Source organism: Phoxinus phoxinus (assembly GCF_949152265.1).
Source record: "Phoxinus phoxinus genome assembly, chromosome: 4".
Taxonomy (NCBI): Eukaryota; Metazoa; Chordata; class Actinopteri; order Cypriniformes; family Leuciscidae; genus Phoxinus; species Phoxinus phoxinus.
The window spans coordinates 43,216,094-43,238,941 of record NC_136879.1 but is presented as its reverse complement, the minus strand read 5'-3'; the positions used below and the strand labels follow the sequence as shown (position 1 = coordinate 43,238,941).

Sequence of the window (22,848 nt, the reverse complement as noted above, 5' to 3'; positions counted from 1 at the left end):
TTCTCTAACTAGTGTAATAATGTGGTATTTTAATATTACAGCCATGACTGTAAATCTGCTGAAGTCCTCAACACATTGAGATCAAAACTGAGAAAGAAGTTTGAGTGTTTGTCTGAGGGAATATCAAAGCAGGGAAACCCAACGCTCCTGAATGAGATCTACACAGAGCTCTACATCACAGAGAGTGGAAGTGGAAAGATCAATAATGAGCATGAGGTGAGACAGATTGAGACACAGTCCAGGAGAGCAGAAACAGAGGACACACCGATCAAATGCAGTGACATCTTTAGACCTTTACCTGGACAAGACAAACCCATCAGAACTGTGCTGACAAAGGGAGTCGCTGGCATTGGAAAAACAGTCTCTGTGCAGAAGTTCATCCTGGACTGGGCTGAAGGGACAGAGAATCAGGACGTCCAGCTCATATTTCCACTTGCTTTCAGAGAACTCAAATTGATAAAGGACAAAACACTCAGTCTTTCAGATCTTCTTCATCGCTTTTTCCCTGAAATCAGAGAAATGGAGATATCCAGTGATGAGTATAAAGTGTTGTTCATCTTTGATGGTCTGGATGAGTGTCGTCTGCCTCTGGATTTCCAGAGCGATGTGAGGTTGTGTGATGTGACTGAATCCGCCTCAGTGGACGAGCTGCTGACGAACCTCATTGTGGGGAATCTGCTTCCCTCGTCTCTCATCTGGATCACCTCCAGACCAGCAGCAGCGGATCTCGTCCCCTCGGAGTGTGTCCATCGAGTGACAGAGGTACGAGGCTTCAGTGACACACAGAAGGAGGAATACTTCAGGAAAAGAATCAGTGATCAGAGTCTGGCCTACAGGATCATCTCACACCTGAAGTCCTCAAGGAGCCTCTTTATTATGTGCCACATCCCCGTGTTCTGCTGGATCTCAGCCACTGTTCTAGAGGAGATGTGGAGTGAAGCAGAGAGAGGAGAGATTCCCAAGACTCTCACTCAGATGTACACACACTTCCTGCTCATTCAGACCAACATCAAACATGAGAAGGACTATGAGAAGAAAGTGAAAGATGAAGACATGATTGTCAAACTGGGGGAACTGGCGTATCAGCAGCTTGTGAAAGGCAACCTGATCTTCTATGAGGAAGACCTGAGCGAGTGTGGCATTGATGAGATAGAAGCATCAGTTTACTCAGGATTGTGCACTCAAATCTTCAGAGAGGAGTTGGGCTTGTGTCAGGGGAAAGTCTTCTGCTTTGTTCATCTGAGCATTCAGGAACATCTAGCAGCTCTATATGTGCATCTCTCCTTTATAAACTATAACATCAATGTGTTTGACCAGATTACCAGACCAACTAATGGAGACAAAGTTTCCCTATCTGATCTCCACCAGAGAGCTGTGGATGAGGCTTTAGACAGTAAAAATGGGCATCTGGACCTTTTCCTTCGTTTCCTTCTGGGTCTGTCAGTGAAGTCTAATCAGAGTCTCTTACAAGAACTAAAGACACAGACAGCAAACCGCTCTCACAACAATGAGGAAACAGTCGACTATATTAAAGAAAAGATCAGTGAGAATCCCTCTCCAGATAAATACATCAATCTGTTTCACTGTCTGAATGAACTGGGTGATCTTTCTCTAGTGAATGAAGCTCAACCTCATATGAGCCGTGGAGGATTATGTGATGTTAAACTCTCCTCATCTCAGTGGTCAGCTTTAGTTTTTGTGTTGTTGTCCTCAGATCAGACACTGCAGGAGTTTCACCTGAACAGATTAATTGGAGACAGAAATGATCAGTAAGTAACACAAGAGTACAATCATTACAGTCTAAAACATTACGACAAAAGAGAAACTAAGAGATCAGAGGTGTTTAAATCCCAGGGCGATGACTGATATCTGGGATATTGTACATAATTTGCTGTTGTTTCTCAAACCGTGGCTGTGTCCTAGTAAGGCTGCATATCATATATATATATAGTAAGGCTGCATATCATAAGCCACATCATCAAGGGCATTTAAAGGATCTTTTGAGGACAGACTTCATTTTGTGTCTTTAATTCAGCTAATTTTGAAGGATGTATCAAGTGTACCCTTCGTGTTCTTCAATCCCCCACAATCCTTTGCACCTATTCCAATTCATGTAAAAGAACTGATGGAAAATGAGTCGGCACTGAGTTTATCTCAGTTTCATTATGAAATGCTAGATACAAATAATGCATTTCGAGATGAAGGCATACATGTTATCTTTTGTTTCTGTGTAAATTAATCACTGAACACTAAACTGGCAATAATGTAAAACACTGAGAGACACAGACGGCTGTCATTCACTGTATTACATTAATAAAATAAAGTTAATGTAAAGATATTTAATACAAGGTATTTTACCTAAATTAAGTTTTAATGGGTTTTTTTTGTGCTGTGACCGTGGGGCGAGAACATGTGTGACGTAGCCATGCACACTTACCAGAGTGTCTCATTCTAGTGTTTAATGCTGAAGACTCGAGTCTACAAGCCTCAGAAGGACCCGTGTAACTTAATTTTCCAGTTGAGTGCACAAGCCTTTCAATGTAAACTCATTTGACCATTGTGTGCGTACCATCTGCGCGATCACTAAAATTGGGCTTCAAAAGCGAATCCTCCTGATGATGAAAATTACATCATGTGGATGGCCAAAGTAAACTTGATAAAACATGAATCGCCTTGATGCCGTTCTTGGTGGTCATTTAGCTTTTCACAGTGGCGTAGTTGACGAACACGCAGGGCATATTAAATTACTGTTGTTATTATTATTAGGCTACTTTTATCATTAAATTAGTATTGCAGTTAATTTGCCCCGCAATAATTTCATAGCTCATCACCGCATAACTGACACTGTGAGGAGAAAAGATTAGATTAGCTTCTAATTTCAAAGACAACTTGTTTAACACAAAATACTTATTGATTCATGAAAATATGCATTTTAATAAATTAGATTCATGTTTTATCATAATTTTTCTTTATCACCAGTAACTCGCAAAATGATGGACAATGATTCACATTTCGTGCACGACATTTCCCATGACAATAAAACTAAGTAAATTATTAAATATACAATTAGGTAAATAAAAAAAGTAACAAGCAAACAAACTTGTGTGCTTAAAATTTCTGCGAATAAATTGCTGATGCAGATACAAAAATATCCCCCTCCCCCCAACTCGGAAGTTAAATGTCGCCATGGTGATAACCATAGCAATGGACAGGACAAAAAAATCTGATATGTTAAAATAGTGTTGTAGTGTAAATGCAGACTAATAGACCTGCCACAGCAACATTGACAAGAAAAATAAAAAAACAATATGTGTTGGCTGAATACGAGGCTTCTACAGTTATAGATAGCCTACTAAAACAATTTTTTCACATGTCCTTTATAAAGCAGTGTTTAATGAAAAAAAATTGAGGGTATTTAGGAATGTTTCATGTATTATTTATTTATGATATGATTTATTAATATTATTAATAGTATTAATAATGACCTTTTTTATTTTCAATTAGTGTCACACAAAACACTGGAGATGAAGTTCTTCAGAAGCTGCTGCCTGTGGTTAAATCAACTAGATCAGCTGTGTAAGTAACACTGAGAACAAGCATCACTGTTAAAACATTATAACATTTCATACTTAAACAATATGGTTTAACTAATAATATGAGTGTCACGCTTCAGCTTTTAAACCCTCCACCTATCTGACCTGATTTGTGATCTACGTAACCGTTTATGATACTGCCAAACAGGCAGTTTCGATTTCTCCCATTTTCGGATTATTTGCTTTGGCTGTGTTAATTGCTTGGAGAGACAGCAACTGTAAAACAGATATAAAGTCGAGGAGAATCTGAACAAGACCAGGACAAGCGTCAGTCTGTGAAAAGGACAAGAGCGTGCAAGTTTTTTCTTAATATTCAGTTCTCTTGTTGTTCAGTGTATTGTTTTCCATAAAGTAGGGCTATTTTCGATTCTTTGGTTATTTGTACACCGCTAACACACGGACACTTTTCAAGACATTAAACTCTCTCCTCTGTCCACCTCCACCACCACCCACCTCCTCTTTAACTGCTGATGATTTTGCTAACTTCTTCACCAACAAAACAACAACTATCAGCAGTCAGTTCTCAGCTCCACACACACAGGAACCCAGTCCAACCCCTCTCCACTAACCGAGGAAGAAGTATCTAAACTTCTCCTCTCCAGTTACCCTACCACCTGCCCTTTAGATCCCATCCCCTCACACCTTCTACAAGCCATATTTCCCACACTTCTACCAGCACTCACACACATCATCAACTCATCCCTCCACACTGGCACTTTTCCTACAGCATTCAAGCAGGCTCGGGTAACTCCACTGCTTAAGAAACCGACATTAAACACATCACTCTTAGAGAATTACAGACCTGTCTCTCTCCTACCATTCATTACGAAAACACTTGAACGAGTTGCCTTCAACCAAATATCATCTTTCCTCTCTCTGACCAACCAACTAGATGTAAACCAATCTGGCTTCAAGAAAGGACATTCAACCGAGACTGCATTGCTGTCAGTCACAGAAGCCATACGGATCGCAAAAGCTGCCTCCAAATCATCAGTTCTCATTCTCCTGGATCTGTCTGCTGCCTTTGACACTGTGAATCATCAGGTCCTCCTGTCCACCCTCTCATCACTGGGCATAACAGGAACTCCTCTCCACTGGTTTGAGTCCTATCTCACAGGTAGGTCCTTCAGGATCGCTTGGGGTGACGAGGTATCCAAAGCACATCAACTGACTTACAGGTGTTCCTCAGGGTTCAGTTCTTGGACCGCTCCTCTTCTCCATTTACACCACATCACTGGGACCCATCATACAGGCACGTGGCTTCTCTTACCATTGCTATGCTGATGACACCCAGCTCTACCTCTAATTTCAACCTGATGATCCCGCAGTAGCTGCACGTATCTAAAGCTGCCTGGCGGACATCTCGGCATGGATGAAGGAACATCACCTGCAGCTCAACCTGGCAAAGACTGAGCTTCTTGTCCTCCCTTCCAATCCGTCTCTACAGCACGACTTCACTTTCCAGCTAGATTCAACTTTAATCACCCCATCAAGGTCGGTCAGAAACCTTGGAGTAACATTTGATGAGCATCTGACCTTCACAGACCACATCATGTCAGCAAAGACAGCTCGATCATGCAGGTTTGCACTGCACAACATCAGGAAGATCAGGCCCTTCCTGACGAAGCATGCAACACAACTTCTCGCCCAAGCCTTGGTTATCTCTAGGCTTGATTGCTGCAATGCTCTTCTGGCTGGTCTTCCATCATGTGCAACTAAACCTCTACAAATGATCCAGAATGCTGCAGCCCGTCTTGTCTTCAACGTGCCCAAAAGGGCCCACGTCACTCCTCTGTTCATCTCTCTGCACTGGCTACCACTCGCTGCTCGAATCAAGTTCAAGGCATTGACGCTTGCTTACAGATCGACCACAGGCTCAGCTCCCTCCTACTTTCACTCGCTCCTACGAGTCTACATCCCTACCAGAAGCCTGCGATCGGTCAATGAGCGACAGCTCGTGGTACCATCACAGAGAGCCACAAAATCACTCTCTAGAACATTCTCATTCACGATTCCATGCTGGTGGAATGATCTCCTACCCTTGTCCGGAATGCAGAATCCCTAACTACATTCAAAAGACAACTGAAAACTCATCTCTTCCGTGAGCACTTGACATTAAAAAAAAAAAAAACTTTCCTTTAATCTTACCTTGTTTGGCTTATGTTACTCTGAGCAATGCCTGAACTTTGTATTTTGAGGACTTCTTGCGTTATTTTTGCCTCTTCACAATGACTCGCTTAATGTAGTCCTCAGTTGTAAGTCGCTTTGGATAAAAGCGTCTGCTAAATGACTAAATGTAAATGATATTTGTGTGAGAATTTTATTTTCAAATATATGCATTTATAATGTTTGTATATAAACATTTATATTTATACTTTTTATTTCATTATTAATTATTAATTTAAATATTAATACATTTATATTTAGTAAAAAAACAGATAAACAGATGTATTCAATGTGTTTCATTTGATCAGTTTTTATAGTCTTTCTCCCTCACATAGAGACATAATCTCTTAGAATAATATGTAAACCTAATGATATAATGAATTAATTGTTTAAAAAAAGAGATATTGCACAAATTATAAAAAAATTAAGAAAAACTAAGATTTCTTTGTTGATTTGAGAGAGTGAAGAGTGTTTCATTGTTCTCTACAGGTTGAGGTATTGTGGTGTCACAGATGAAGGTTGTGCTGCTCTGGCTTCAGCTCTGAGATCAAACCCCTCACACCTGAGAAAACTGGATCTGTCTGATAATAATCTAGGAGACTCAGGAGTGAAGCTGCTCTCTGCTGTTCTGGACAATCCTCACTGTAAACTGGAGATACTGGGGTAAGATCATACATGACACATGAAACTGTCACTGTGAATTCATAAAGTATAGTCAAAATGGAATGAAATGCAGGGAAATAACTATTATTACATTAATTACAAAAGCTATTGAAACAACATGATCAAAATGTTCATATGATGTAAGATAATGAATATTTTTTAATAGGTTGAAGTGTTTAATAATAATAATAACTTTATTTTTATATAGCGCCTTTAAAGCAGCTTCTCAAGGCGCTTTACATAATAGAACAGACATATTAAAATACAATACACACAAGTGAAAATAAAAAATCTAATAAAAGCTAACCTAAAAAAATGCGTTTTTAAATTAGTTTTAAAATTACTTAGTCTGTGCATCTCTGATATTTGGAGGGAGTGCATTCCAAAGCCTAGGAGCATAGGATGAGAAAGCCCTGTCCCCTACAGTGCGCAACCGAGTCTTTAGGACTGCCAATAGACCAGCTTGTGAAGAGCGTAAGTGACGCTCAGGTGTGTATAAAGTTAACAGTGCAGACAGATACTGAGGGGCCAGGCCATGCAGTGCCTTATTTGCTCTATTTCTCCTGCTGCTGTGTGTTTGATCTGTAAATGATTGAACACATGAGCTGCTCCTCATTAAGGTGATACTGCTGTACTGATAGTCACACTGAAAAACACACTTTGACATCACGATCAACATTTAACACCCTTTACTTTAAACACACTCAATCTCAGCACAGTCAGGATAAACACAGTCCATGAAATTTAACTGTAGGAGATAACGCGTCTCTAAACTTACACAAAACTTAGCGAATACTATTCACCCAGGCATAAGCTATATATCTTTATAATCATTTAAGTGTGTACTTTTTAATTATCTAATTCAAAACGAAAACAAGCATTCTCTGTTTATGTAATCTGTATGAAAAGAGAGAGATGTCAGTCATTCTCATTTCAGCTCATTAACTGCTAATGTATTGAGAGCGCGCATTATTCAAACGCAAATGATCGTAGGCAATCCATGCAAACCTGTGAACGCCCACATCAGCTGGATAAAACACATCATGAATATTTTATTATTTCTCAGACTACATTCTGCGCATTTGTTTGTAAAATTTTAATATATTTTTTGTCAATTAATAAAAGTACAATGAAAATGTAAAACAATGCCCCAAACAGTCCCTCCAAGGAAATCTTCCAATGCTGTTTTCTTGGGAGGAGGTTGTTTCAGCTCAGTCTTTCTGTCTGTCTGGTTAAGATGCTGCTCTGCGTCAGGAGGGTGGAGACTGGTAAAAAATAAATAAATACATGTTCACATTTAGAGAAAGAGATGGTAAAATAAATACAACACCTGTTGCCATGAAAACACTGATGCACCTTGTGATCTCCGTGGCTCTCTTTCCATAGAAATAATAATTTTTATACTGTACAAACTGTATATTCAATCCCTATTCCTAACTGATTTATTTTAACAATGTTAACTAATGAGTATTTGTATATATTTAATACTGACAGCATTATGTTGTTATTTTAATTGTATTAAGTGTTATGTTTATCTTTGGATATAGGCTTAATGTGTGTCATTGTTCTCTACAGGTTGGAGGTGTGTGATGTCACAGATGAAGGTTGTGCTGCTCTGGCTTCAGCTCTGAGATCAAACCCCTCACACCTGAGAAAACTGAATCTGTCCTTTAATAATCTAGGAGACTTGGGAGTGAAGCTCTTCTGTGCTGTACTGGTGAATCCTCACTGTAAACTGGAGATACTGGGGTAAGATCATCTCTCTACCATAAAGACTCGGAGTGAATAAGGATTAATATGTAGATAGTGCATACAATATATCTTTGGCGTAAGCACCATCCGGTGGTTCAGCGACAGATTCCTGCTTGAACCGTCAGATCCTGCCGGCGGTAGAAGGACCGTAGGGAAAAGTTAAATCATAGTTATTTAAAATGTTTACAAATACATTAAGAACACATACACACACACACACACACACACACACACACACACACACACACACACACACACACACACACACACACACACACACACTAGGACCTGGACAATACACCTAGACCATGGGGAAAAATTAAATCATACACTTATACAGACTGTACATGATGTATAAGATGAGTCATATTTACAAAAATAATTCATCACATCTTTGAGCTTTATGTCAGAAGCATCATACAGTACTACATTCTCTTGAATAAATAATTCAATAACAAATACAAATTTTAGCAGTCACTTGTCCCCACCTAGTGGCGAAACAATGTAATCGATAAATGCGTTATTTTAAGCGGCAAGTTTATATCAAAAGCTGATTTACTCTATTTTGATCGCTACCGTAGACATCAGTTTATATTTGAATTTTAAATGTTTATCCCAGTACTAATTTTAACTATTGTATCACAGAAATAATGATACAATTATGAGGTTTAAAAGACCTTTTGTGAAGCTGTTTCATGACAACTCCCTCTGGAGTTTGTCAAAGGTTTAATAGACAGACGAATTAAAAGAAGATCGCATGGGTGTTTGAATGGAGATCACAGTATTTTAAAGATTAATCGTGCAGCTCTACTGTCTTATCTCTCTCTCTCAGCATATGAGTAGTGCGAGGGCTTTTCAGTGCATTCAGTCTCACGTCGCTTCAATATCGATTCTGGAATAAGAAAAATCTATTTTAAAATCGTAAACAAACAAAAAACGCGACAGTTAGGTGAATTGATTTTTTTTCTCCCAGCCCTAACACACACAATTTCCTTAAAATGTTTACAAACACATTAACACACACACACACACACACACACACACACACACACACACACACACACACACACACACATTAGGTTTCCATGTTTTATGGGGACTTTACATAGAAATAATGATTTTTTTTGTACTGTACAAACTGTATATTCTGTCCCCTAATCCTAACTGATGTATTTTTAAACAATGTGGACTAATGAGTATTTTATATATTTCATATTGACAGCATTATGTTGTTATTTTATTTTTTAAGTGTTATGTTTATCTTTGGATATAGGCTTAATGTGTGTCATTGTTCTCTACAGGTTGAGTTATTGTGGTGTCACAGATGAAGGTTGTGCTGCTCTGGCTTCAGCTCTGAGATCAAACCCCTCACACCTGAGAGAACTGAATCTGTCTGGGAATAAACTAGGAGACTCAGGAGTGAAGCTGCTCTCTGCTGTACTGGCGAATCCTCACTGTAAACTGGAGAGACTGTGGTAAGATAATTTCCACCATAAATACTCGGAGTGAATAAGGATTAATATGTAGATAGTGTATACAATATATCTTTGGCGTAAGCACCATCTGGCTGTTCAGCGACAGATTCCAGCTTGAACCGTCAGATCTTGCCGGCGGTAGAAGGACCATTGGAAAAAGTTAAATCATACACTTATACAGACTGTACATTATGTATAAGATGAGTCATTGTTACAAAAATAATTCATTACATCTTTCTGAGTTTTATTTCAGAAGCATCATCAAGTACTACATTCTCTTGAATAAATAATTAAATATCAAAAACAGTCACTTGTCGCCTAAACAATGTAATCGATAAATGCGTTATTTTAAGTGCCAGGTTTCTATCAAAAGCTGATTTACTCTATTTTGATTGCTACCGTAGACATCAGTGTTTATATTTGAACTTAAAACTTTTATCCCAGTACTTCTATGGTCATTTGATCTATTGTATCACAGAAATAATGGTACAATTATGAGGTTTAAAGGACCTTTTATGAAGCTGTTTCATGACAACTCTCTCTGGGTCAGCGGCAGATGATTTGAATGTTGCGATATGATTTTGTCAAGTGTTTATATAGCGCTTTTAACTATATAGATTCTTTCAAAGTAGCTTTAAAGTGATAATAGGGAATTAAAGTAACAGCGATTGTTTTGGCTTTATAGCAGCTCTGAAATAAAGTTATTGTCCAGCTAAAGTTAGATTTGATTGATTCACTTTCTCGCAACGATCACTAGTTATTAACTTAGGGGCCGCTTATACGACACTGTTCTAACAGAAAACCCTTAATGCGATCCGGCCGCTCATTTGCACAAAACAGTGCCTGGTGTCTCAAAAACGCAAACCATGAAATAAGTTCCAAGGTACAAGCCTTGAAAAATGTATAATACAGAATTTTTTATCGCTTCCGCATAGCCACGTGAATCGGAATTATCCCGACAACGTTTTATCTGTACAGAGGTAAAGGGAAGGGAGGGAGGTCCAACCATAATAGCATTACAATAATCTAACCTTGATGTCATGAACGCATTAACTAATTGTTCTGCATATTTCATTGAGAGCATATGACGTAATTTAGATATATTTTTAAGATGAAAAAAGATGATTTTTAAGATGATTGGTATCAAAGCGCACACCCAGGTTCCTAACCACAACGAGGACTTGACAGAGCAGCCATCAAGTGTTAGACAGTACTCAAGTTTTTTTGTCTAATAATAAGAATAGTTTTTTCAGAATTAAGTAGTAGGAAATTACAAGTTATCCAGTTTTTTTATATCAGCTATGCATTCCGTTAATTTTGTGAATTGGTAAGTTTCGTCAGGGCGTGAAGAAATATGGAGCTGAGTATCATCAGCATGTCGCTTCCACGCGTCCCCTAAACAAGGACAAAAATGAAGCAATTTCAATCGATTTCGATTCTGTAATAAGAAAAATCTATTTTAAAATTGTAAACAAAAAAAATCCGATTGTTAGGTGAATTGATTTTTTTCTCCCAGCCCTAACACACACACTTTCCTTAATGTTTACAAATACATTAAGCACACACACATTGTGTTTCCATGTTTTATGGAGACTTTCCATAGAAATAATGATTTTTATACTGTACAAACTGTATATTTTATCCCCTAATCCTAACTGATATATTTGATATACTGATATACAACGTGAACTAATTCATATTTTATATATTTCATATTGACAGCATTATGTTGTTATTTAAAATTAAGTTTTGTTTATCTTTGGATATAGGCTTAATGTGTGTCATTGTTCTCCACAGGTTGAGTAAGTGTGGTGTCACAGATGAAGGTTGTGCTGCTCTGGCTTCAGCTCTGAGATCAAACCCCTCACACCTGAGATATCTGGATCTGTCTGATAATAATCTAGGAGACTCAGGAGTGAAGCTGCTGAAGGATGATCCACATTATAAACTGGAGACACTAGTGTAAGAAAAGTTTTTAATGATTTCCATCATCATAATTTCATTTTGAAGTTAAAATGTACTCACTAGAAGTAAAAGTAAAGGTTCAGGTTCAGTAACACTGTGTGTGTGTGAATATTTTGCGATCATCAGATAATGAGTCTTAAATTCAGATTCAGTTTCTGTAGGTCTCTGAACTTTAAACTGTTTAAAGATACAATATGTAACAATCTTGTAATAAAAGATCCAAAAATCACTTGGACAGTGTGATATATTTCCTGCAGTTGTGTACTTACAATATTCCAAAAGTCTCCAAAGATTTTTTATTTCAGAGAAATTCCAATTTTAAATAATTGTCCGTCCCGGAAAAAAATGTCGCCTGTCAGTGACGCAATATCCGCTCTATGCTTGGTTTCCGCAATATCACGTGGACAAATGCGGAAGTGGTGGTTATAGCTGTTGTGTACATCATGGATCACGATTACTCTTTGGCGAGTATTGAAGTGCCAACAAAAGGAAGCGTCCATATGGGGATACACGCAGAATTTGTGACAAACGGAGGAATAAAATAAGGATAAATATCGGTGTGGCGTTTTCGAGATGGAGAGAGCTTCGCGAGTGAGAGAGAAAGAAGGGGGACAAAATCACTAAAGTTGCTCTAGCAGGGACGCGAACTCGGGTCTCCCACGTTATATGATGGCACACTTACCCACGACACTATCGTGATGCGATACATCAATAGTAGAAATTATACAAAATTGTCGGCCGCGTCCCTGCACCCACGCATGTAATAGCCTATTATGATTTCCGTCATTATTTTAATATATTTGTGTACCAGGTGGGCCGGCCCACATTGGCCGGCCAGTCCGTGACCGAGATTATGGCAGTGCAATTACATACAATCGGATATCTGTTGTTAAAAAATATTAAGCCATTACTTGCAAATGTCCGTTCAAATTCAATTTTACTACGATTGGTTTGAACACGTAAAACAACACTTCATTAACTATAAACATCCTAAAACTACACAGCATTAATCTAACAAATCATTTGACAAATAGCTGTAACAGGATAATATAGCATAACATTTCGCGTTCCTTGTAGTTAATTCATTATCATGACATAAAATTTCGCGTTCAGACGTACAGGTAATACAAAAACTAATAAGTTAGCTCATCCGTGATTATGATTCATTAATTCCATACGTCTCTGGATGTTGAAAACGACATCTCCCATCGTTCCACTCTCCTTCCTAGCGTCATCAAGTTTCGCCTTTGTTATTGTTTGAAACAGCGCCCTCTTGTGGCTTAAAATCTTACATACTGTAGCTTTAATGAGTTTAATTCTGCTCATAGTGTTGTGACTGATTGTGAAAATAATATTCATTTTATTTTCAGCTTTTCCCCTTTAACTTTCTGAGATTACTTAATAACTTATAACTTAATAACTTGATAACTTAATCTAATATTTCGTTTGTTTGTTAATAAATGATAATTAAATTTGTAGTGGAGTGTAATGATCATTTCTGCTGGATCTGTATCAGCTGTCTGTTGTGTGAAAGTGACATTTCATGTATTTTTTAATTTTGTAGAGTGACTTTGAACATCAGATAAAAGCTATATTATCATGTTTGAGAATGAATTGATATAGATTATCTAGTTAAGTTTTCTTATGGAAAGATGTGACATGTAATATCTCATACTCCATATGTGACTGTTTGTGTTTTATTTTAGGTATTAGATGACAGTCTGATCTTCTGATTATCATCTGATGGAGAATAAAGATCCACTACAGAGACTCTCAGTCAACAGAATCAACAGAGACTGAAGATACAGTGACTTCACTGTTATAAATTAAGACTTCATTTAGATGTCAACGATCCTCTGACAGTCATGATGAGGCGGCAGTGCAACACCTTTTATTTCACAGCAGCAAATTACAGTTTCTTATTCATAGATTATCCATTTTATTTGTATAAACTCAAAATGTTTGAGGTTGTCACAGAGAAAATATAGAGCCTAAACATACAGTGAGAGCGGTTCACAGACGCGGTTGTCACAGTCTTTTGGTCAAAGATAGCCAGTGATCATTTTCTGACAGTTATTAGGCTGCATAAATTAGGTCAGCCGGAACCAGGACTGGGTGTGTGTGTGTGGGTGTCTTGTTTGCACTCTTGATATTTTAGAGTGTCACTCCTTCATTGCTGTGCACTTTTTTTCTGCACAGTGGCTGATTTGTAGCTTGTACCACCAAAAGTTTCTCTGAGTTTTCGTATTTTTTCGTATTTGCCATTCATTTCCTATGTCGTTCATTTTTGACCCCGAAAGCCAAGTGTGACTATTTTTTATGATTTTTTTGTGTGTTCACATAGCTAATACAACAAAAGTCACCAAGTGTCATCCCATTCCGATGAAGCAAAAAAAAAATTAAACAATGCAAAACGTAAAAGTTTTCGGTCATTTTTTACCAAAGAGGACCAGAGGGCTAGACACGACCACAACGCATCCCTTAAGTGTCAGCAGAGATTGTGTCAACTACTCTCCCCTGTGAAGGCCTCATCGACACGACAGCCATCAGCTCTGATCCTCAACAAACTCTCCATACCGGCGTGATGACCTTCAACCAGATGGAACTGGATAATATTCTGATTGTTCTGATCCAATCTGACTTCTAAACTATAATGCTGCCTGAATCATAATCATACACTGTTCGTTCGTTGGCTCACGAACAGCTCTGAGATCAAACCCCTCACACGTGAGAACACTGAATCTGAATAATCTTGAAGACTCAGGAGTGAGGCTACTCTCTATTGTATTGGAGAATCCTCACTGTAAACTGAAGGAACTGTGGTAAGATCATCTCTTTGATAGGCACATGATCTGGTGCTCAGATTAAAATATTTAAAAATATTTCTTAGTGAGACCAAATCAGAGTGTTTGGGATTGTGATTTACATATAATGATTTTGCAGGATAGATATCCAATTAGCAAAAAATGTGGACGCAAAGTGGCTGCAAAAGGAGGAAATTCATCATACATGTTTGCCTATATTTGAGAAAGTGAAGAGTGTCATTGTTCTCTACAGGTTGAGTAAGTGTGGTATCACAGATGAAGGTTGTGCTGCTCTGGCTTCAGCTCTTAGATCAAATCCCTCACATCTGAGAGAACTGAATCTGAATTGGAATAATCTGGGAGACGCAGGAGTGAAGCTGCTCTCTGATCTGAAGGATAATCAGCATTATAAACTGCAGATACTATGGTAACAGTATTTTTTTTAACAATTTTCATCATCATATTTTCCTTTAAAGTTCAAATGGCTGTTTTACTCAGTAGAAATAAAAGGAAATTATACCAGGTTCAGAAACAGCACATGTGTGAATATTTCGTCGGAGATCATCTGATAATGAGTCTTATATTCAGCTTGTTTCTGTATGTCTGCACTTTAAACTGTTTAATATGAGTTGAATTCTGCTCATAGTGTTGTGACTGATTGTGAAAACAATACCAATGTTATTTTCAGCTTTTACCTTTATTATGTGAGTGATAATCTGAGATTTGGGTTATTTGTAATTAACTGATATTAAATTAGTAGTGGAGTGTAATGATCATTTCTGCTGAATTAATATAGCTTATCTAAATTTTCTTATGAAAAGATGTGACAGATGTAATGTGTAATAGTGGTTATATGATTTGCTTTGTTTGTTTTATTTTAGGACTAGTATTAGATGACAGTCTGATCTTCTCAGGATCATCGCAGTTAACAGAATCAACCGTGACTGAAGATACAGGGACTTTACTGTTAGAAATTAAGACTTCATTTAGATTTCAGCAATCCTCTGACAGACCTGATGAGGTGGCAGTATAACATCTTTTATTTCAGAGCAGCAAATGACAGTTTCTCATTTAAAGGTTAATCATTTTATTTGTATAAACGTGCAGTATAAATTCATAAAGGTTGGAGTTTTGTTAGAGAAAATATAGAGCCTGAATATGTTTGTTTTTGTGTTGTACCAGCAGAGGGAGACAAAGACTAATAAATATAATTTTTTTCGTGATTATGAAAAAAAACCCCAGTTCAAGCTCACCTTTGGAATACAAATAATGTAAACTTCAGTGTATATATAATGATAGTTGTATTACATTTGTGTCAATGTATTTAATATTTCTTTGTAAAATCATAAATGGTGGTAGCCTTTATTAAAGTGTTGATTTAAGGCTCAATTACAGTATCGTGAGAATATTAATGTTTCCTCCCAAGTCTAGGGTTTGAGGGGAGTAATAAAAGAGATTGCAGAGCTCCTTCATCCATCCCAGAACTTCACAATACATCCCAGAGTTGTAAACGCAATGAAAAGTATTTATTTAGGGAAGCTATAAAATTTTCTTGAGGGGGCAAGACCAAAACAATAAATAAATAGGTTTCTTAATTAGGAAGAAGTGTCTAACTCGCCTCAAGTGAAAACAAGCCAATAACTCTCTTGTCCCACTTTCTAAACGTAAACACAGTGAAACAGCAATCTGCAAAGAAAATGGCATCACCTCCCTACAGCTTCCTTAACTTTAGACCTACAGATGCTTGAGGCAAATAAGGCCCTGTTTACACAAGAACGCTCGTGGGTGAAAACGTAAAAATATTTGATCAGATGTGCCTTTCGTTTACACGGCGACAGTGTTTTTGGGGCTTAAAAACAAAAAAAGTGAAACCACCCTCCAGAGTGGAAATCTTAAAAATGCTCCAGAGTCTCAGAGTCGACTCTTACTTTTGAAAGACAATAACTTTATATACGGTGCACTTTCATATTTAAAACTTTGCTGGATGTTTTCATTCACTTAGAGCTATGTTACACACTATATGAAAGGTCATTTTAAAAAATCCATAATAGGGGCCCTTTAAATGAATTTAATACTTGATGCAGGTGTGAGTTTCTTCATTGTTATTTTTTTATTTTGATTGTAGATATTGGCAAATTAACCATTAATTTGTCCCTTCGGACTATTTGGGTCATTAATTGTTTCTCAGTCTAAAGCAACTAAACATACAATGCCTTTCACATGCCTTTAAAAAATCCACTTCTTATATCCTAATGCCATTTGTGGTATTAACAGCTCTTCAAAATGAATAGAAGTATAAATGTTTTCAATATCTGTCAAAAATAAATAAATAAAAATCATACTGATCCCAAACTTTTGAACGGTAATGTTTATACTGGAAAAAAAAACAAGTTTTAAGAATGACTATAATATGAATATTGACAAATTTTTCAAAATATAGTACTAGCACTATGATTAATGTGAACAATGACACAAAGCTTCAGAGGAAAGTCAATTGAAACTCTTAATATTGATTTAGAATCAAAGTAGTCTTAGACTGGTTTTGTTGGATAATCCTGTTTCACATATGTGTGTTTCCTATGTGTGGACCTGGCTTACTACAAATGTTAAAATGCAATCACATGATGAGCCGTTTTTGCCCAAAAGCAGTTGTGCAGGTGCATCTCTGATAATTCTTGTCATTTAAGTGATTTAGGCCTATCTAGTGCACCGATGCAGCTTTTACACAATAAATAATCCTCAGCTTTTTCAGTTTCAGAAATGTGACAAATATCCAGTGTCTAAAACGAATCCATGTGGATAAAAGTGCCTGCCATATATATATATATATATATATATATATAAATCTTAGATGATCCATTTACTAATGTTAACAAATGGGACCTTATTGTAAAGTTACACCAAATAAGTTCGCAGCAGCCTGAGGTGTTTCAGTAAAGTATGTAGGTGTGGCTTTTACGCACGTCTTCTGCTCCACAAACACTCTCAGGTACAGACTATTATTTCAGAATGACACAAAAAAAACAAAACATGGTTTGTTTACAAGCTCTTAAGATTTAAGATTTTATTAGGATCATTCACAATCAAAACGTTCTCTGACTCTTAATACAGAATTAATGTTGGCATGTTTTCTCAAGCTTTAAATTACATTTTCATCAAGCGAGATACAGCTGTTGGGTTAAAATATCAGATGTGTTTATTTCAAGTGTGCTGCAAAATCTCATAAAAACAGCAACATTAATGACTGATAATTGCGACCTCTATCAAACACATGGATTTTTAACTGATCATATTTTAATTTCTTAACGTCTTCCAAACACCATGACAAAAAGTGTGAGCTGGAAAATATGCATAATTACGACAGTTAAATAATACTTTGGTGAATATTTATCTATTGGTAGAAGCTGGTCAAATTATAACTAGATTAAAAAAAAAGTTTGTTAAGACAAACTTTGATGACCAGAAAGTTTTAAGAGATTGAAGTTTGAAGGTTTTCAGTTTTCAATTTAAAGTAGTTTTAAAACTTAAAGTTAAGGATTTGAAAGCAATACAGTCTAACAGAAAAATAGATAGATAGATAGATAGATAGATAGATAGATAGATAGATAGATAGATAGATAGATAGATAGATAGATAGATAGATAGATGTTGCTTGCATTTTTCTAACATGATTTAACGGGTTTGGCCTACAAAAATACATAATTGCCGGAATAAGTTCATTAAAACCATTAATTCATTAATGAGTTCATTAATTTTCTGTAAGTGTTTGTAGGGCCCTCATGGTTTGTTGTATCCGCTGTTCTCCTGTGTGTTTCTCTGAGGATGTCCCATCAGACTCTCCATGGCGGTCGGAGGCCTGTAGGTGGCGCTGCTGTTTCTCTGAGGACATCTCATCAGGCTCTCCATGGCAGACGGGGGCCTGAAGGTGGCGCTGCTGTTCTTCTGTGAGGCTTCGCTCAAGCTGGAGGCGTCCAGAGACGGAGAAATCTGAGATCCACGACCGTCATCTGTCACGCTGAGAGACTCCAAACCCCAGGATTCTCCTTCGGTCTTCTGCGAGGTGTTCTCTCCATCCTTATCATCCGCTTTGGCTTTCTTCTACAGAGGAATAATGAGAGAGGTTGAGTTAAAATATACAACCATCTCACATTAATGAACAAACTCATGCAGTAGTGTGAGAAGCCATGGCAGATGTCAATATTTCAAGAAAATAAACCCGTGTTAAGACCAGCATTATTGGTTACAACAAGGTCCTTTTAGTTAATGTTCACTAATAATTGCTGAATATTGAGAGCAACTTATTCACAGACTTATTCAGGTTAACCAGGCGTTAGTTGTCACAGGGTTAAATGATGTCTTTTGACCTTATTCTTCTTTTTCTTATGTTTTCTCTTCTTCTTTTTCTTCTTCTTTTCATCACTGTCGGAAGATGACGAGGAGCTGCTTGATGATGAAGATGATTCCTTTATGAAGCAAGAAAAGAGCCATTCAGTGTTTGTCACATGCATCTGTGCAGTAAATCTACAGAAATTAATCTGACCTTTGCTTGTTTCTTCTTCTTCTTCTTCTTCTTCTTCTTTTTCTTCTTCTTCTTCTTCTTGTCATCCTCACTATCAGATGATGATGAAGAGCTACTCGAAGACGAATCCTTAAACAATAAAAGAAAAGGCTTGTATTTTACTTTAAAGTCCTACAGTGAAATTTTAGAAAGCATTTGAGAAAAAAAGAAGCTAAATAAATACATAAATGTACTAAATTGTACTTTTACTTTATTTTCACATGCTGACCTTCACTTTCTTCTTCTTCTTCTTCTTCTTTTTCTTCTTCTTCTTCTTCTTGTCATCCTCACTGTCAGATGATGATGAAGAGCTACTCGATGATGAAGACGAATCCTTAAACAATAAAAGAAAAGGCTTGTATTTTACTTCTATAAAAAGTATTTGAGGAAAACCCCAAAAATGACATAAACTGATATTGACTAAATAATACTTTTACTATCTATGAAGCCTCGCACATGACATGCGGGAACAATATGAACAGTATATCAATCCCTCATTTTACTAAATCAAGGCCACAATATAATAATTACATTTATGTATTTGGCAGACACTTTTATCCAAAGCGACTTACATTGCACTTCAAGGTACACATTTACATTTTTTTTTTATCAGTTCTTGCTTGACCTTGAATCAAACTCATGACCTTGGCGTTGCAAACATCAACGCTCTACTGTTTGAGCTACAGGAAAGCCTTTTAATTTCCCAATTAATTTCCTTTTTTATTTAATTCAAAAATAGGAATTATTATATTGTGTGCATGATTTACTTAAAATGGGAAAAAACATTTTAAATCATGGCCAAGATTTACTAAAACAAGTCAACAAATTTTTTATTTGTGGCCAAGATATATATATATAATAGATACTATAAAAGATACTATATATATATTTGTCTGCATGTCATGTGCTCATTGTTAGCTGATGCATTTACCAATGTTAACTTTCTTTTCACATGCATGTGTGAAATTACAGTAAACTATACATTTTAAATTAATCTGACCTTCACTTTCTTCTTCTTCTTCTTCTTTTTCTTCTTCTTCTTCTTCTTCTTCTTGTCATCCTCACTGTCAGAGGATGATGAAGAGCTGTCTGATGATGAAGACGATGAAACCTGAGGATTGAGAGGTTAATGAGCATTTACATTCATTTTCTAAGCAAATTACATCTTAATTGTGGCAGATCGATTTAGACCTCAGAAACAAGAATGAATCCAATAAACAATGGTAAGTTTCTGTCCTTACTTTCTTCTTCTTCTTCTTCTTCTTCTTCTTCTTCTTGTCATCGTCGCTGTCGGATGATGAAGAGGAGCTGGAATCCTGTTGGGAAAAACCGCATGCCAACATGGTTTATTAAAGCAATAATACCCTCAGAGTCACTAATCATCATGATCTTTCACACAAATTTAATAACTACAACTCTATTCTTGTCTTTCTGGTTTTTCACAATCAAACCAATTCACACTGGATAAAGTCCCATATTTTAAACATTTAATATCCTGTTCCACTCAAATACATCAGATTAAAACATGGGTTACAAACAGCATTTTATGTCAACTTCACAAAAATAATAAACCAATTAAAATCAACCACAAAATATTCAGTAATATTTCATTAGTTTAACTGTAGGATGTTTTCAGTTCAGAATATAGCAGGATATAGACTATTTTACATCAGTCAGTTAGAATTATTAATTTTAATGTATGTAACTTATAAACCAGCCCATGAATAAAATGTGATTAGCAGTTAGGATGTTAAATCTTACTTTATCCTTCTTTTTCTTGAGTTTTTCCTTCTTTTTCTTCTTCTTCTCATCGTCACTGTCCAAACTACATTCCTTCTGAGAGACAGAGATGCCAGATGTAATGAGTTTAGAGCATAACAGTTATGATTAGCAAAGTTATGATTAATTAAACTAATATGTAAGTGCAATTTTTACACTGGGTGTGACTGAGAAAACACTAATGAAATAAACCATTCCTTCATTAATATTTCATATCGAAGGGTCAGACGTGTATCTGAGTTCATGACAGCAACACACACCTTCTTTTTCTTTACTTTCTTCATTTTGTCTTTCTGTTTGTCATCCGCTCCCTCGTCATCAGACATACGGACATCGTCTCTGGCAGAGGTCAAGCCAGCAGACTCGGCAGGAAGTGCTGCAGAGGACAGGAAGTTGCTTTTAGATTATTAGTTTTATGTCATTTTTTGCTATTTGTATAAGTTATTGATTTTTAAAAATATATATATATTTTTTTTATTCTATGTTTTTTAAATGACAACCAGGTGAAATAAAAGTAAATATTATTATTTATTTAAAAACATTTTTTTATGGTTTTAGTTTTATTTATCTAACCTTGACTCACATGTTTAGATCAACATAGACATAAATATATTATTTTATACCATTACAATTTCATTAAATGAATAAACTCGTAATAATGTAATATTAAATAATATAATTAAGTAATATAATATATACAATTGTAATAATATTATTGTATCATTAAAAAGTAATACAAATATTATTTATTATTTTCCCACTCATACATTTTTTTTTTTTTTTATAAATACATGATTGTGGGAAAAAGTGTTGGAATCCCTCCAGTTTTCATTGGGACACATTGAACAGACAGACACCAACAGTTCAAACGTCTGAACAGAGTTAAACTACACTCAAATGTAAATAAATAAATAAAGCAGTTCACCAGATGAAGATGAAGCGGTGGTCACACAGTGGTCTCCCGGTGTCAGCTCAAGCCCCTGCGACACAGAAATCAAACCCACGTGACTTGAGATTAAACGGAGACTGAATTCTCCTGTTTCTCGGCTGTCAGTGTGACGAATGTCCTCACCTTCTTGTCCTTCTCTCCATCGCTGTCGCCCTCAGAGTCCTGTGTAAACCGCATCATGTTATAATGAGCTCCGTTTGATTTCAACACTTTGAACTTAAACTATTTTTAAAGCTGAGTCACTGAGAGAAGCGAGTCAGACATGTTGTGTCTATCATCGACTGATCCACCGTACTTTAAAGCTGCAGTCGTTAGTGTCGGGCTATATCTCACTTTGATTCATGTACAGTATAATGACGACTGTGACTTTTTTGAGCCTTAATCTTTTCTTAGTCATTCTCATGTTTTTGTAAGAGTATCTTTGACAGATGAACACATCTTAAACATGAAATTCAAATTGGTCCCATTTGATTTCCTAAATGAAAGTTCTGGATAATTTCATGTTGATCTTTCAGTCTGCATTTAAATATCTAAAAAAATAAGTTCCAGTAATTTTCGACCATTTTGATCATCACTTCTTTCTTCAATGTACCTTTTTCTTTTTCTTCTTTTTGTCTTTCTTCTTCTTCTTCTTCTTCTTCTCCTCCTCTTCACTGGAGCTGTCAGAGGAAGAACTGCTTGATTCCTGACAGACGGAGACACAGAAAGTAGAGGATGTTTAACTTGCATTAAACTACAGCGGGTCACACACGACACGATGGCAGCCGTCGGGTTCTGAGAGTAAAAACTACATTAACTTTCTCCATAGGGAAATTGATTTTGAACATTACCTTATAAACTTTAAAAAAAAGTCACAAATGCTTTTCGCACTGAGGCTTGTGTATGAAAAAATGGCACAAAATGATGATATACCTGTCCTTTTCCTTATATATTTGGACTTTAAGCTGTAAAACTATGAATGTAAAGCTAAATGCTTCTTGCAGCACAAGGTGAAGTTATTATACTGTATGTACATTAACCCCTTATTGGCACAGCCATTACATATTTAAAACAGTAATATCCTATACTAAACCTAAACTAATCTTGACAAACTATCATTTGAAAGCTCACAATCTCTAGTTTGCATATTTGGTGACTGATTTTC

At 36.5% G+C, this 22,848-nt stretch overlaps 3 protein-coding genes across 10 annotated transcripts in view; 2 read left to right on the top strand and 1 right to left on the bottom strand.

The window, feature by feature from the left end:
* Positions 1-14,412, top strand: part of LOC306997685 (NLR family CARD domain-containing protein 3-like) — a 377,651-nt gene extending 363,239 nt beyond the window's left edge. The window contains exons 7-13 of one of the 2 annotated variants that reach the window (XM_079611057.1): positions 42-1,769; positions 3,505-3,576; positions 6,249-6,422; positions 7,998-8,171; positions 9,476-9,649; positions 11,447-11,611; positions 13,321-14,412. In XM_079611057.1, the coding sequence (XP_079467183.1) occupies positions 42-1,769; positions 3,505-3,576; positions 6,249-6,422; positions 7,998-8,171; positions 9,476-9,649; positions 11,447-11,611; positions 13,321-13,327 (2,494 nt within the window). In that variant the 3' untranslated portion in view covers positions 13,328-14,412. Of the gene's footprint in view, positions 1-41; positions 1,770-3,504; positions 3,577-6,248; positions 6,423-7,997; positions 8,172-9,475; positions 9,650-11,446; positions 11,612-13,320 lie in introns of those variants that run through there. The other variant, XM_079611058.1, reaches the window with a different exon arrangement.
* On the top strand, positions 14,279-15,795 carry LOC306997539 (ribonuclease inhibitor-like; the record flags this gene model as incomplete). Its single annotated transcript, XM_079610844.1, has 3 exons — positions 14,279-14,436; positions 14,672-14,845; positions 15,300-15,795. Coding segments are annotated over 3 exons (348 nt in total), but the record flags the coding sequence as incomplete, so codon positions are not given.
* Positions 15,796-17,467: 1,672 nt separating this feature from the next.
* LOC306997695 (uncharacterized protein) overlaps positions 17,468-22,848 on the bottom strand; it is an 11,970-nt gene continuing 6,589 nt past the window's right edge. Inside the window, exons 9-19 of one of the 7 annotated variants that reach the window (XM_079611084.1) lie at positions 22,297-22,389; positions 21,828-21,866; positions 21,681-21,735; positions 21,016-21,131; positions 20,738-20,812; positions 20,218-20,292; positions 19,977-20,087; positions 19,206-19,310; positions 18,959-19,066; positions 18,783-18,881; positions 17,468-18,516 (exon numbers count right to left, since the gene is read on the bottom strand). In XM_079611084.1, the coding sequence (XP_079467210.1) occupies positions 18,196-18,516; positions 18,783-18,881; positions 18,959-19,066; positions 19,206-19,310; positions 19,977-20,087; positions 20,218-20,292; positions 20,738-20,812; positions 21,016-21,131; positions 21,681-21,735; positions 21,828-21,866; positions 22,297-22,389 (1,197 nt within the window). In that variant the 3' untranslated portion in view covers positions 17,468-18,195. The remainder of the gene's footprint in view (positions 18,517-18,782; positions 18,882-18,958; positions 19,067-19,205; positions 19,311-19,976; positions 20,088-20,217; positions 20,293-20,737; positions 20,813-21,015; positions 21,132-21,680; positions 21,736-21,827; positions 21,867-22,296; positions 22,390-22,848) is intronic. The other 6 variants (XM_079611087.1, XM_079611086.1, XM_079611085.1 and 3 more) reach the window with 6 other exon arrangements.